General features: G+C 42.5%; 2 protein-coding genes across 2 annotated transcripts in view; both read right to left on the minus strand.

Moving 5' to 3' along the window:
• LOC134456856 (zinc finger protein 84-like) overlaps positions 1-15,528 on the minus strand; it is a 179,274-nt gene that overhangs the window by 113,856 nt on the left and 49,890 nt on the right. The window lies entirely within an intron of this gene.
• LOC134458324 (zinc finger protein 37-like) lies at positions 569-14,782 on the minus strand. Its single transcript, XM_063210606.1, has 7 exons — positions 14,611-14,782; positions 14,227-14,397; positions 13,250-13,311; positions 9,275-9,350; positions 5,130-5,285; positions 4,560-5,028; positions 569-4,017 (listed from the first exon to the last, which is right to left on the minus strand). The coding sequence occupies exons 1-7, from the start codon at positions 14,626-14,628 to the stop codon at positions 2,108-2,110; spliced, it is 2,862 nt and encodes a 953-aa protein (XP_063066676.1). The 5' UTR covers positions 14,629-14,782; the 3' UTR covers positions 569-2,107.

Below are 15,528 nucleotides of genomic sequence, written 5' to 3' on the forward strand. Positions count from 1 at the left end.
CATTAGATTAAAAAGTAATGCATTTCAGTAATTAATTACTTTTGTAATGCATTACCCCCCAACACTGATAATAGCATTAACATAAACAAAACTGATGTGCAAAATATCAAGTCTCAAAATGGAGGTCTCAATAAAGCAATGTTCTGAAAACTTTAGATCAGGGCTGGGGGACCTTTTTCATTCAAAGGGCCACTTCAAATTCCTCCAAGGGCCATAGGCCTACTACAAACACAATCCAGGATATCCTCCTGCACTTTAGGCCAGCTTCAAAACAGAGCGTACATTCTCTGGGTCCCCTGAAATATACCTCAATTGTGTAATTTCTAACATACCTTTACAAAAAAATTCATATTTCAAGTAAAGCTGCATAACATTAACAGCGGATCAGACGGCCTCAAGGGCTACTTCGGCAGGGCTCCCCTCTCAACACAAAAATGACCCACCTCTGGGCCTCCCCTCTCTGTGGGCCCAGGGCGACTGACCCCCTTGGTCCATTTGTAGCGTGATGTATGGCATTTTTACAATCATTATTATGATTTATGATGCAAGTAGTAAGCAGAATCTTTGATATGACTAAACTAAATGGATTTTTATTATGCAAGTAGTGAAGGAAAACCCTCCGGTATGACAAAGCATCTCTTAATGTAAAGTACAACACGCTTTCATTTTGTCAAGGACACCTCTGGCAACTTTAATATCTCCCAGCAATTTTAGCCCTTTCAAGGGTATAGACTTTTTGCAGTAGTTCTAGAATTTCACTCGAACAACAAATGCGGTTGAGCATATAACATCATGATTTGAAAGTATTTGCTACAGCTCTAATCAAAACGTGATGATAATCCTCAAAGCGTTATGGGTTTCTAGTGATGAATAAATGAGAATACATACATGTATGAATATGTAAACAGTTGAAAGTCTTATTTTAAAACAATTGGCTTTCACAGTTTCTTTGTGACTATCTCCAAACAACGTTTAATAGAAATGTTTTTGAGTGTCGGAAAAAAAGATGTCAAAAGTGAAAGACGTAAAAAAAAATTAAAAAAAAGACAAAAAAACATTTTTACCATATTTACACATTAACCTTAAGTACTGGGCTGTAATTTCAAAACCTTAGACCGGGGTCGGGAAACTTTTTCATACGAGGAGCCACTTCTAATTCCTCCAAGCGCCGTAGATGCTTCACCCACCTCCCCATTTACTAGAGTGCTATTCACACCATATGTACACTCATGTGATTTTAAACCCTGAGACGATTTAAAACTCTAACCACATTGTTGACACTTGTGGAATTCAATGTTGTGCACTGTTTTCTGGTGCGTCTGCAGAGTTTGTAAGTAGGTGAATCTCTCCTCACAGACGGTGCACTGGTAGGGCTTCTCTCCAGTGTGAACTCTCTGGTGGGTCCTCAGTGCTTCAACACGATTGAAAGTCCTCCCGTAAACAGAGCAAAGGTGAGGCTTTTCATCCATGTGTATAACTTGGTGCCGTTTGAGATTAGAGACTCTGGCGAACCTGAGCTCACATGGACACTTTAAGGGCTTCTCTCCGGTATGGGTTCTTATGTGGTAAACTAGTACCTCTTTTCCACTACCAGTTTTCTGGTAGGCCTACAGCTTGACACAGTGCGACTTGGCCGTCACTATTTGCTTCACGATTGAGCTGTGTCATGCCTATTTGAAAAGCAAAAAATGGTGTCCAAGTCGCGCTGTGTCGAGCTGTAGGCCTACCAGAAAAACAGCAGTGGAAAAGAGGCATAGTTCTGCTTTTAGTCTGAAGCACTTGTTGCATTGTTCTCCTGGTGATAATCTTCCTGGACAAGACCTTTTGGGTTTTCATGAGGAGAGTCACTGGGTGTGTTTCCATGTGGAGAGATGGTGGAGGTGTTTTCATGTGTAGAGATGGTGGAGGTGTTTTCATGAGGTGCAGCAGTGGATTTGGATTTGTCGTCACATGTAGAGTCAGTGGATGCGTTTTCACGTGTAGGGTCAGTGGAGGATTGTGACTTTTCACCTGCAGTTGCTTATGCCTGATGAGACTTGCCTTTTGGGTAAACGTTTTTCCACATACAACACATACCCAAGGAGAACATTTTGTTTCAGTCCCCTGTTCAGCTGGTTTGTCCCATTGTAGACAGCCCATGAGTCTCATTTGAATGAGTTCTCCGGTGTTGGGCGAAATTTCTGTGCTGACTGAAAGTTTCACCACAGTGTTTGCAAGCATAAGGCTTTTCACCAGTGTGCTGTCTTTTATGACACATAAGACTTCGCTTATGGCGAAGTATTTTCCCACATACATCACATTCCCAAGTTTTGTCTGAATGAGTGTTCTGGTGTTGTCTGAAATTACTGTAATTACTGAAAGTTTTACCACAGTCTTCACAGACGAAAGGCTTCTCATCTGCATGTACTCGTTTGTGATCAATAAGACTTTGCTTATGGCAAAGTATTTTCCCACATAAATCACATTCCCAAGGAGGACCTTTTCTTTTGGGCAGACCATGTGTCTCATTTGGATTTGCTCTCTGGTGCTTTCTGAGAGAACCGTAATCTCTGAAAGCTTTGTCACAGTGTTTGCAGGCATAAGGCTTTTCACCAGTGTGCCGTCGTTTGTGAGCAATAAGAGTTTCCTTACGGCAAAGTATGTCACCACATACATCGCATTCCCAAGTAGGATGTTTTCTGTCATTCCCATGTTCAGGTGGGTTTCCAGTTTTGGGCAGACCATGTGTCTCATTTGAATGAGTTCTCTGGTGCCTGATGAGGTAAATGTAAAATAAGAAAGTTCTGTCACAGTGTTTGCAGGCATAAGGCTTTTCACCAATGTGAATTCGTTTGTGAGAGATAAGACTTTGCTTACGGGAAAGTATTTCCCCACATACATCACACTCCCAAGTTTTGGACAGAGTATGTGGCTTGTCTGCATACGTTTTCTGGTGTTTTCTGAAACTACCGTGATGTCTGAAAGTTTCCCCACAGTGTTTGCAGGCATAAGGCTTTTCACCAGTGTGCAGTCGTTTATGATAATCAAGACTCCGCTTATTGCAAAGTATTTTCCCACATACATCACATTCCCAAGGAGGACCTTTACTTTCAGTCACCTTTTCAGCTGGTTTCCCAATTTTTGGCAGGCTATGTGTCTCATTTGAATGTGATCTCTGGTGCTTGATAAAATTACTGTTATGTCTGAAAGTTTCCCCACAGTGTTTGCAGGCATAAGGCTTTTCGCCAGTGTGCCGTCGTTTATGAGTATTAAGACTCTGCTTATTGCAAAGTATTTTCCCACACACATCACATTCCCAATACCGAGGAGGATGTTTTCTTTCAGTTCCTTGTTTAGATCCATCTGGGTAGACTCTTTTCTGACTGACAAGAGTATGTGGAGTTGGAAGAGTTTTCCCACACACATCACGTTCAGTGGACTTAATTCCTTTCGTAGGCATTTCATCGGTTTCTGGGTCGTTGTCATCATCATCATCATCATCATCATTATGATCATATTCATCATCATCATCATCGTCGTCGTCGTCCTCTTTGGTTTGCAGCTTTTTTCCTTTCGTAGGCATTCCATCGGTTTCTGGGTCGTAATCACTGTCGTCGTCATCATCATCATCATCACCCTCATCGCTGAAGTCCTCTTCGGTTTGCATCTTTTTTACTTTTATAGTCGTTCCATTTGTCTCCGGATGGTAATCTTCCTGGACGACACTGCATGCATTTTCATGTGTAGAGTCATTGGGTGTATTTTCATGTGGAGAGTTAGTGGAAACGTTTCCAAGTGGAGTGGCAGTGGAGGGCTTTCTTCTGGTGTGCTTTCTTCTTAGGTGTTGAGCTAGCCAGCTAAGATATGAAAATGTCTCTCCACATTCTGCACACGTGTGATGTTTGGCGTTAGTAGTTTTAGCCTTGACCCTGTTCCTTCCTCTCTTCTTCCTCTTCTGCTGCCCCTTGGGCTCCTCGATGCTCTCCTCGGCTGCAGACAACAGTTCTCCGTCCTTTGAGCAGATGTTGAATCCTTCATCTGAACGGAAAAAGGAAAACTTCTTTAAAGCAAGATTCTACAATGTCTGGAAATGTGCTTATTTCCCCATCTCATCTTCAGTTTAAGAATTGAGTTGAACATTTCTGGTGCTCTTCCAACCATTCTCTGACTCTGGCCGGCAGCCCAACTTGTGCTAACTTCAAGTTAACATACGTCAATGAGACGAATGGAGGCAGCTAGCTGTTACCTGTCGATTCAATGATATATGCTAGCTTGGAAATACGAGTTATTTAAACAGACTCAGAGAATGGCTACAGTAATGTAGCCTGGTTCGCACGCAGACCCATGTGCATTTTCCCCAAACTTCATAACAACTATCTGCATGCGAACCAGGTTAACAATAATAAGGAATGTTTCCTAAATGATTTATATTTTTAACTTTTTTGATATTTTGTTGTTTGTTTAATTGCATGGGCTTAAATAATGGTAAACTCTTCAAGTAGGTTAAGCATGACAGCCATGAGTATTATTACACCTGGTATCTTTTTCATTTCCCCCACATATCGCATGTGTGCACTTACTTTCTGGGCTGTTATCCACGTCATCGCCATCATCATCTTGATAACATTGGTAATCGTCATCTCTGAGGTCCTCTGAGGTTGGCATCTTAAAAACTCCGTCAGGCCCCAGCATGTCACGGCAGTCTTGCAGCTTCACTGACAGCATAGACAGTTTCAGTTCCTTTGATGATGTCAGTCTACCATCACTTGGAGACAGTGGAACATCTACTGGGTCATCCTCAAGTTTCCATGGTGATGTCCGTGTACCATCACCAGTAGGCAGTGGAACATCTGCCGGGTCATTCTCAAGTTTCAGTTCCTTTGATGATGTCAGTGTACCATCACCAGGAGACAGTGGAAGATCATCTGCCGGGTCTTCCTCCAGTTCCTGTGCTGATGTCAGCATGACGTCATCAGGAGGGATTGAAACATTTGCTGGGTCGTCCTCCGAGGTACAGGACAGGAAGATGTTTGGTGGGATCTCACATACCTAAAATGGCAACACGCAACTGTATTTGTTAGAAGATTTCTTTTCAAAACAAATACAAACACATACAAGTCATATCAAGGATTCAAAGGAAACGGTCATACCTCAGCACCAATGCTAGTTTCCAGAGAAGGGCAGAACAGAGTGTTCTGTGATGCAACATCCTGTGATGTAACATCCTGGTCCTCCTGTGATGTTTCTGCTTCGTAGGAACCCGTCTCTGGCTCACAAGGCCGACAGTCTGGGAGGGTAGTTGCTGTCTGTAAACACACACACACACACACACACACACACACACACACACACACACACACACACACACACACACACACACACACACACACACACACACACACACACACACAAACCTTTAACAACTAGAAGCACTCAGAGGGCGCAGACCTCCGACAAGGAAGCTGCTTGATAGAACACTTGAATGTTACACCTGTCTTTCTGCCTTCTTTTTGTGGAGTAATCGCAATTCATTTTTTGGTCACTAGGGGCGTAGATATACAGTATCACGAAAGTGAATACACCCCTCACAGTTTTGCAGATTTTTGAGTATATCTTGTCATAGGAAAGCAATACAGAAATTTCATTTTGACACAATGATTAGTGACCTTTTAACAACATATTTAACCGCTTAAATTCCTTGTTCACTCAGAAAAAAACAAAATACAGCCATTAATGTTTGAACATGTACTCACAAAAGTGAGTACACCCCAGATTAAAATCCGGTAGAGAAGGGGCTGTGTTGGCTCGAATCGTCTCGAAATGAAACAAAATGAAAAGGGATGAAGAGGGAGGTCATCAGTGTGCGTTTCAACCTTTCTTTGCATTGAACTTTTACATTTTGAGTCTGCATCTGGCTTAAATAGATTGGTGTGAGATTTGAATGCAATCCTATGGAGAATATCATGATCTGCTTCAGTAGTCACAGTGCATGATGACATGCATGTTTCTTTTAGGTGTATTTCAGATTGACAATGTTGACAGCATTCATGCATCCCCAAACCATGTCAGTCCCACTACCATGCTTGGCTATTGAGAGGATACACCTTTTTTTGTAAAACTCACTTGTTTACCACCACACATGATTGACACCATCTAAAGCAAATTTGTTTATCTTGGTCTCAAGAGAGATGAACAGACCAAGGATATGGATCACTGGAACCATGTCGTGTGATCTGAAGAGACCAAGATAAACAAATATACTTTAGATGGTGTCAAGCATGTGTGGTGGTAAACACCAGATGTAAGCCAGATGCAGACTCAAAATGTAAAAGTTCAATGCAAAGAAAGGTTGAAACGCACACTGATGACCTCCCTTTTCATCCCGTTTCATTTTGAGACGATTCGAGCCAACACAGCCCCTTCTCTACCGGATTTTAATCTGGGGTGTACTCACTTTTGTGAGTACATGTTCAAACATTAATGGCTGTATTTTGTTTTTTTCTGAGTGAACAAGGAATTTAAGCGGTTAAATATGTTGTTAAAAGGTCACTAATCATTGTGTGAAAGTGAAATTTCTGTAATGCTTTCCTATGACAAGATATACTCAAAAATCTGCAAAACTGTGAGGGGTGTATTCACTTTTGTGATATACTGTACAGGCCAGCAATGGTGAAGAATCTTTTCAAAAAGTCCTAGTTCCGGTTTGTGATCCGGATCACCACCAGAATGTAATCACTTGTTCCTTGGGTCACTATCAACAACTCCAAATCCGTTTCGTCCAAATCCGTTGATTAGTTTTTGAGTTATGCTGCTGACAAACAAACAAACAGAAAAAGACACCAACACGACCGAAAACATTACCTCCTTTGCGGAGGTAATAATCAAGTTCCTGCATCTGAGGAACCAGGCTCTGGCTCACTGGGACGACAGGCTGATGGAACAGTTCCCTGTCTGCACACACAGCTCCACGGATACTGGTTCCTTGACAAGTACACAGGCTATTCAAATTACTGCCTGAAGAATTTAAGAGTACCTTTCTATGGTGGGTTAAAACGTAGGTATACTTGGAATAGAAAGCCCAAACGCAGCAAAAAAGGGTCGTCCAAATTACACAAACATTAATTTCTCATGAGTCAAGTCAATAAGAATTTCTGAATGCAATTTCTATTTACTGAATAAATCAGGAATTCATTTTATAGTGAGCCATCTCCTGCACCATAACCGTCCGACTCTCACCGTGTTGCTGTGGAAGGACTATTTTTCCCCATGCATTCTCTGTTACCTAAGTTCTGCCAGCGAACAGACAGTTGGGGTGACATTCGCCTCTGAAGATGCATGGTCAATTTTAGGCTTGTAGAGGTTAACTACAGTGCCGCCAGTTAGTATTGGCACCCTTGAAGATTGGGCAGGTAAGCTACCTCTATAGCTGGGTTCATGGAATCCTGGCAAATGACTGAATGACTAGTGAGTACATTTCTAACTAGTACCCCTACTTCACGTCCTGTCCTTTCACTTGTGGCCTTGTGCTATGCGGACTGCCCGTCTCCATGGAGAAAGCAATAACGTCAACATCCCAATTGCAAACAGGAAATTGACCTTTAAATTGTGGTTTACACATTGAATAAAACTTCTATTCGGTCATTTCACATGAAATCAGACACTTTGGGACCCGACCGACACGGATTTCAATCATACTTACTGTGCCTGTTTAGTAGCAAGGTAGCACCCCAGAACTGCATGTGTGAATCTGACACCAATATTAAGGGAGAAACAGACTAGCGAAAGGTTACATGGAAGGACACTATGCATTCAGCCTTGATTATATCAGTCAGTGTATGTCACAAACAGATGTCCGTGGTGTTATTTGAAAGCTCTTTTCGGGCTCTACAATTTACACAAACAGCATGGAATATAACAACCCTCAGAATATGAATGATCATAAATTGAAAAATGTAAAATTTAATATAAAAAACCCTATAATTTAAAATGGCCAGTTCCTTCAAGATTCAAGATTCTTTTTAATAGTCCCGAAGGAAATTTGTCTTGGACATACATAGCTGCCACATACACACAACATACACATGACGCCAAAAAACAAAAACAACAATAAACACACACATACATAGAAACACTCAAGTGCATATCCACCACAGCCCACCACCAGCATACATACATGGCATTACAGGATGGTAGTTCCTTGTCGAAACATAGCCTGCAATGTCATGAACAACACCTGAAATGCTGGTGTTTGGTTCTTTATTCATTTCAGAGATAATGTGTCTCAAACATATGGCATCATACAAATCATATGGTAATACCATAGTAATATCACATGACAGCATGTCTATCGGAATATGTGAAGGATGGAGATGGTCCATGAGGATGCAGGAAGTTCAGTTTCACCTCTCCAGTGCTCAGCATACATTCCTCAAAACGTGCTAGCCACTAGTTGGTATCATATACAGCTACAACATACCCTTTGATGCTTGAACATTTCGAAAATTCCTTTACTGAGCTTATTCTTTCAACCCTGCCTTTTCTGAATGCTTAAAATGGTCTAGCTTCCACTGTGTCCATTGACAATGGGCAGAAGCTGTGTAGTTTTTGAGTATCTGGAATAGGGACCGACGACGGTGCAGGGCCCACTGGGGGAAATGCCCTTTATGCCAGATGGCCAGTCCAGCCCTGTCCCTGACACTACTCTATCACTACTCCAATACAACTAATTTCAACCTTTATATCCTTATCTCTGAAATGAATAAAGAACCAAACACCCCATTTTCAGGTGTTATTTATGACCTTACAGGCTGTGTTAAGACAAGAAACCAGCCATTTTAAAATATACGTTTTTTTGATATTCAATTTTTCGATGTATCATAATTCATATTCTGAAGGTTGTTGTATTCCATGCTGTGTGTGTGATTTGTAGAGCCAGAAAAGAGCTTTCAAACAACACCTCAGACATCCTTTTGTGACTTACACTGACTGATATAATCAAGGCTGAATGCATAGTGTCCTACCCTTATATGTAAATCTTTGCTAGTCTGTTTCTCCCTTAATATTGGTGTCAGATTCACACAAATGCAGTTTTGGGGTGCTACCTTGCTACTAAACAGGCACAGAAAGTATGATTGAAATCCGTGTCGGTCGGGTCCCAAAGTGTCTGATTTCATGTGAAATGACCCTATTGCCAATGACGTCTTGCATCGCATCACAAGGCCATGAGCAAAAGGAGAGGACAGGAGGGACTAGATTGAGATGGACTCACTGAGTGAATAACTGACAGGCAGCCTACCAATGCAGTGATGTCATTTCCTCTTCCACACTGACACGGTTGGCCCCTCTGTCCAATTACATCATCACGGTACTTCCTGTGGAGAGTCACGGTAGGCAGAGTGTTAGAATATGCAGAAATGTTCGGACCTACTTTGTGAATCACAATGGCTACTCTTCATTAATAGCAGAACATCAAAAGCATACAGCAACTGAAATTTTAACACGACACTGAACACACAGGATGCTGGAAATTCTACATTCTACAGACAGAGCATTATTTTACACAGATTCCATAGACCCAAAAAAGGACATCAGTTGCGGACACATTTTTTTTTTTTTTTATCATTGCACCATTCAATGGCAGTGACTTTTCAACCAAGTTGTTTTCCTCAGATTCACTAACAAACAGGGCCGCTGCTAAGGTTTTGGGAGCCCTAAGCATACGGTTTAGGGAGGCCCCCTGATAATGTAATAATAATAATAATATTATTAATAATAATTGTATTATTATTATTATTATTATTATTATTATTATTATTATTATGCTATCATTGCTATAGCCTAAGAAATGCAGAGCACAGCTAAAATTTAGATAGGTCTACTATGTTTAGGTTACTTGGTGCTGAAAGATGTTATTATTCTGTTAAATAGAAAAAGAGGTCATTAAACTGCAATAGAAGGGGTGCGTGGCCTTTAATTGCCTGCCCAGTTAGGCTATGCATGCAAGCTGCATAGAAGAAAAATGGGCTATGGTCAAAAACTCGCTGCCTGGTGTATTTTTTGAGTTGGCCAGAATCAGAATGACACGGTGCAAGTTATGTGCAGAAGCTGAAAGTAGTGTTTATGAAAACTTAAACGACGTCAAGCCAGTGCACTTTAGCGTGCAGAAATTTCGTCCATCCCCTGTATCTCTCCATCGCTTGCTCGAGTTCTGTCTGTTGAATGTGCGCATCGCGTTTCCCCCCTGGACACTGCAAAATAGTGAATGGATGAACAGTCGAAAAACTTTGTACATTCGGCTGGGCAAGACACACAAACTGTTTGAAGTAGCCTAGGTAATGGAGTATGCGCGGACATGATCGCAGTGCAGCGAATTGTGGACTGAAGCACCATCATCCTAGACAATTTGAGTCCCATGCAAAGGTTTCTTTTCCTCTCCTCAGAGCGCATTTGCCAAGGCACGCAGCATTCCAGACAAGGCGTTCCATAGACAGTTTTATTTGGGCATTGTATTACGTTTTGTATTGTGACTAATTTAAATTTGACTAACGTCGGGAAGATTGGGCTACACTTGGCTTGGAGTTGGGACCTTTCATAATGCCGGGAGTGAAGGATGTCCAACAGCAAATTAGCATACACAAAATGTTGGATTTTCACAGCTTTAACGACGCTAATTGAAAGTCCAATGTTTAACCGTTTTGAGCAGTTCAGATCCACTTTGTTAGGCAGTTCGTCAGATGGCTTGCTAGCGAGTCACTACCCCTAAACTAAATCACTTTGGAATTACATTTCCTCTGAGGTATGCGCCAACATTCATCCTAATTGGTTAAAGTATGAGTCGTGCTGTGGCTTCATTGTTGAAACGTGACCACTTTGGTCGGTCTTCTGTCAGAGCAATGAAGCGCTGGACAGACTGGCTATTATCGGCGGATCAGCAGGGAAGACGCAAATCGGGCTGTACCATTAAGCCTACAGGGGGGGGTTGATCGTATTAGGCAAAACAGTGAGTTTGCGCGAATTGAGTAATTGGATACACATTTTCAAGGTGAAATGGTGAGTCTGTTCATAAATAATGAATATATATGTATTGCAATGTAATTTAATACTTTTAATGAAAGCTTTCAGTCAATCTCAGTCTTGGAGGCCCCTATTTTGTAGCCACAATGGACGAGGCCTAAAGGGCGGGTTATGCTTCCTACCAGTGCCACAGAGTGAGCTTACAATGGACGAGGCCTAAAGGGCGGGTTATGCTTCCTACCAGTGCCACAGAGTGAGCTTGTCGCAGCCATGATGCAGTTAATTTTGGTTTATGCCCTGTTTTGAAGAACGGTCTGTGCGATGTCATTCCACGTTCAAACTGCCTTCAATACAAAGAGTAACCTAGACGTGTCGGTTGCTTTTTAGCTTCACAGACTCGACGACAATGAAAATGAAACATTAAATCTTTATATCATGTGCATGTTTGATCGCACTGGCAGCCACCGTGGTAGTTTGGAACAAAGAAGTGGCTCATTTGTCGAGGACGAAGCGGAATGTTTCCTCGACCTCGGAAACACTGTTCAACTGTCCAAATAACTTCAGCGTCGTAACTTGCAAGCGCACGTGTTGTCTTTGGTTCGTGTAAATAAATTAAACGACAAAGCACAGGCAACTTATTTAATGAAGAGCTCACAGTCCGTAGACCGACGAAGAACAAGGAAGTAGCGCTTGTTCTCGACTCAAGGACAGAGCAGGCTGGTCGAGAGGACCAATCAGAGACCTATTTTCGCCCTTCACGCCGTCGCTGTCTGCATCACTCCCTGCGTCGAGACACAATTTTGGGGAGGTGCCCCAGAGTACCTGCGTGATGGGGGGGGGCTTCACTCCGTTAACTGCGCGGCTCACTGCATCACGACGCAGGGACGGTGATCTCGAGGCATAAAGGGCGGGTTAAGGGTGGTTTATGCCTCGAGATCAGCGTCACTGCATCATGATGCAGTGAGCCGCGCAGTTAACGGAGTGAAGCCCCCCCCCCATCACGCAGGTACTCTGGGGCACCTCCCCGAAATTGTGTCTCGACGCAGGGAGCGACGGCGTGAAAGGGCGAAAATAGGTCTCTGATTGGTCCTCTCGACCAGCCTGCTCTGTCCTCGAGTCGAGAACAAGCGCTACTTCCTTGTTCTAACCTTCGTCGGTCTACGGACTGTGAGCTCTTCATTAAATAAGTTGCCCGTGCTTTGTTGTTTGATTTATTTACACGAACCAAAGACAACACATGCGCTTGCAAGTTACGACGCTGAAGTTATTTGGACAGTTGAACAGTGGTTCCGAGGTCGAGGAAACATTCCGCTTCGTCCTCGACAAATGAGCCACTTCTTTGTTCCAAACTACCACTGTGGCTGCCAGTGCGATCAAACATGCACGTGATATAAAGATTTAATGTTTCATTTTCATTCTCGTCGAGTCTGTGATGCTAAAAAACAACCGACACGTCTAGTTTACTCTTTGTATTGAAGGCAGTTTCAGAGTGGAATGACATCGCGCAGACCGTGCTTCAAAACAGGGCATAAACCAAAATTAACTGCATCATGGCTGCGACAAGCTCACTCTGTGGCACAAGTAGGAAGCATAACCCGCCCTTTATGCTTCCAAATAACTTCAGCATGGTAACTTGCAAGCGCACGTGTTGTCTTTGGTTCGTGTAAATAAATCAAACGACAAAGCACGGGCAACTTATTTAATGAAGAGCTCACAGTCCGTAGACCGACGAAGGTTAGAACAAGGAAGTAGCTGGTTCTCGACTCGAGGACAGAGCAGGCTGGTCGAGAGGACCAATCACAGACCTATTTTCGCTCTTCACGCCGTCGCTCCCTGCGTCGAGACACAATTTTGGGGAGGTGCCCCAGAGTACCTGCGTGATGGGGGGGGGCTTCACTCCGTTAACTGCGCGGCTCACTGCATCACGACGCAGGGACGCTGATCTCGAGGCATAAACCACCCTTAAACCACCCTTAACGCTGGCTGTGTAGTCTGCGTATGCGCAGCGGCGGCCCTGCTGCTAACAAACACATAATCCTCAAAAACTCAATAGTGTGCCGACCTTTTTTTTACCACCCAAAAAATGAACACTAAAAGAGGTCATTGTGACTGCTGTTTGGAAACAAATCTGTGTTAGTAGAGCATATAAAAAACATGGAAGGCTCTGACTGTGGATGGTGGAGGAGGGACACTAATGGGTCTGACTGAGGGTAGTGGATGGTGGATGTGATGAAGAGGATGGAGTGTCTGCACTGACCGTCTGTGCTGCTCCAGCTGTTGCTGCAGTGTCTGCACCTCATCCCTCAGTGCTCTGATCACCTGTTGGGGGCAATGAGAAGAGACAGGAAGGGTGAGATTGAGAATTATATAATATTTCCCAAAATTAATGGTTCTTCATATGCCACTGACAATAAAACCCAAGTGTGTCATTTTTCCGACACCCCTTTGGTCCGATTCGTCAATATTCCAAAAATTTCCCATTAATCCTACAGCCCACTAACTCGAAATAATTAAATGAAACCCTTTGCTTCGACAGCTCAATGTTCCGTCCAATGGCTGTTTGTTTGGGGTTGGTCATCATCCCAGGTCGTATGTCCTGCTTTTCCCGGTGCCAAGTAGACTTCAGCTGCATGCGCTGCGACGAGCACATAGATGCCGTCTGAGTCGGTCTTGCTGTGCCCTTACCAAAACCACCCCTAAACATAACCTGTCATTAATGCAATGTTGCCAAGTTTTACAATTGTGCCCTACCCAAAACCATTCCTAACCCTAACCCGTCAGTAGGCTATTGCAATGTTTCTGAGTTTTAAATTTGTGCCTTGACCAAAACTTTCCCTAAACCTAACCTGTCATAGGCAGCAGCGTGACCACTGCGTAGGCTTCAGAGATGACGGTGATCTAAAGCAGCTTTTGGTCGGAACATTGGACTGTCGGGACAAAGGGTTTCATTTAATTGGTAAAAAGTTATCTGAGAGTAAGTGCTGTAGGAAATGTTCGGAACATTGACGCATCGGACCAATGGTGCGTCGGAAAAATGAGCGGACCCCAAGTGTGACATGTGGCGTTGATATGTTTTAAGGAAGTGGTAAATTGACCCAAACACCTTGCAAGGGTTAGTTGGTGAATCTCAATGTGAAAGAATAAAGGTTGAAAGGCCTACTATTTTTCTCAAGCAAAAAAACCTTTTGGGTCGAGGGTAAAATGAATAAATAAAAAAATATGTAATGGTCTCACCTTGTTCGCCTGAGTGAGTTTGTTGTCTTTCTCATCAAGCCTCTTCTGGAGCTCTTCTACCTGCAGTCTCAGGATCTGGCACAACTCTACTTCATCAGCCTGTAACTGCTGCAAATGAACTTCATTTTCCTGTAACATCGACTCGAAGACCCACGTACTACAATCTGGATTCTGTAAGCAAATTCGCAAAGCACGGCCTCGAAAAGGAACATTGTTTTCCCAATTGCTCCAATTGTATACGTGCGTAATAACGCATAGATTTATTATTTTCCTCAAACCGTCGGTATACGTTCAGATCCACAATGAAGTGCATACAATGAGAGTGACAATTAACTAAATAAATATTAGACATGGGAAGTTCTCGTGATAACCACCACAACTTACCATGTTTGCTTTGGTCATCACCAGCCTGGCCGCACTGTTTTCTGCAGCATAGCGCAGGATAGTTGCAGAATCCTTCTCTCTTCTAAATCTAGAACTACGCGTGTTGCAAATGTTTAGCTGTCTTGTTAATGTAAAAACCCCAAGACCATGGTTGTGTGTTGCATCCAAAAAAAAAACCTTCAGGGACGTGTATTTTCTATTTTCCAGAATGAACAGGCGAAGAAATCGTAATATGTCCCACACACCCTAAGCTGCTGCCCTCGTGTGGTTTGGGGACATTACGCTTCACGCACACAGTGAAATAAAGAACACTTATAGCCTAGTTGAGAGGGTCTAACCAACATCTGTTAAAGAAATATCAATCACTTTCTGAATTATTTATGAGTCATAATATAATATAATATAATATAATATAATATAATATAATATAATATAATATATATAATATAATATAATATAATATAATATAATATAATATAGGCTATAAAGTAGGATTGAGCTACCATAGGCCTGCATACATTTGATTTCAGTAGACCTACAGTTTTCAGGAAAGAAAAGGCCAAAAAGCTATGCCAGCGTACATTACTCAACATTGACAGGCAAGCTGCCTGTGACATCTAGCCCTTCGAACAATATTCTAAACCCAATGTGGCCCTTGAGCCAAAATAATTGCCCACCCCTGCTTTAGATGAAGGGAATGCTTTTGTTCAAACACACTTTGGCAGGACCTAGAATAGGGAAACCAATTATAGCCTCATTTTCTTGTTCTTGTCTTCTTGTCATTTGCTGGTGATTCCAAAAGTCAAAACAAAGTGTGGAGAGGCAGCCTTTAGCTTCTATGCTTGAAAGCTTTGGAACCAGCTTCCAGATGACGTAAAAAAAAAAATGCACCCACTATTGATAGCTTTAAATCTAGAC

Source organism: Engraulis encrasicolus, chromosome 1 (genome assembly GCF_034702125.1).
Source record: "Engraulis encrasicolus isolate BLACKSEA-1 chromosome 1, IST_EnEncr_1.0, whole genome shotgun sequence".
Lineage (NCBI taxonomy): Eukaryota > Metazoa > Chordata > Actinopteri > Clupeiformes > Engraulidae > Engraulis > Engraulis encrasicolus.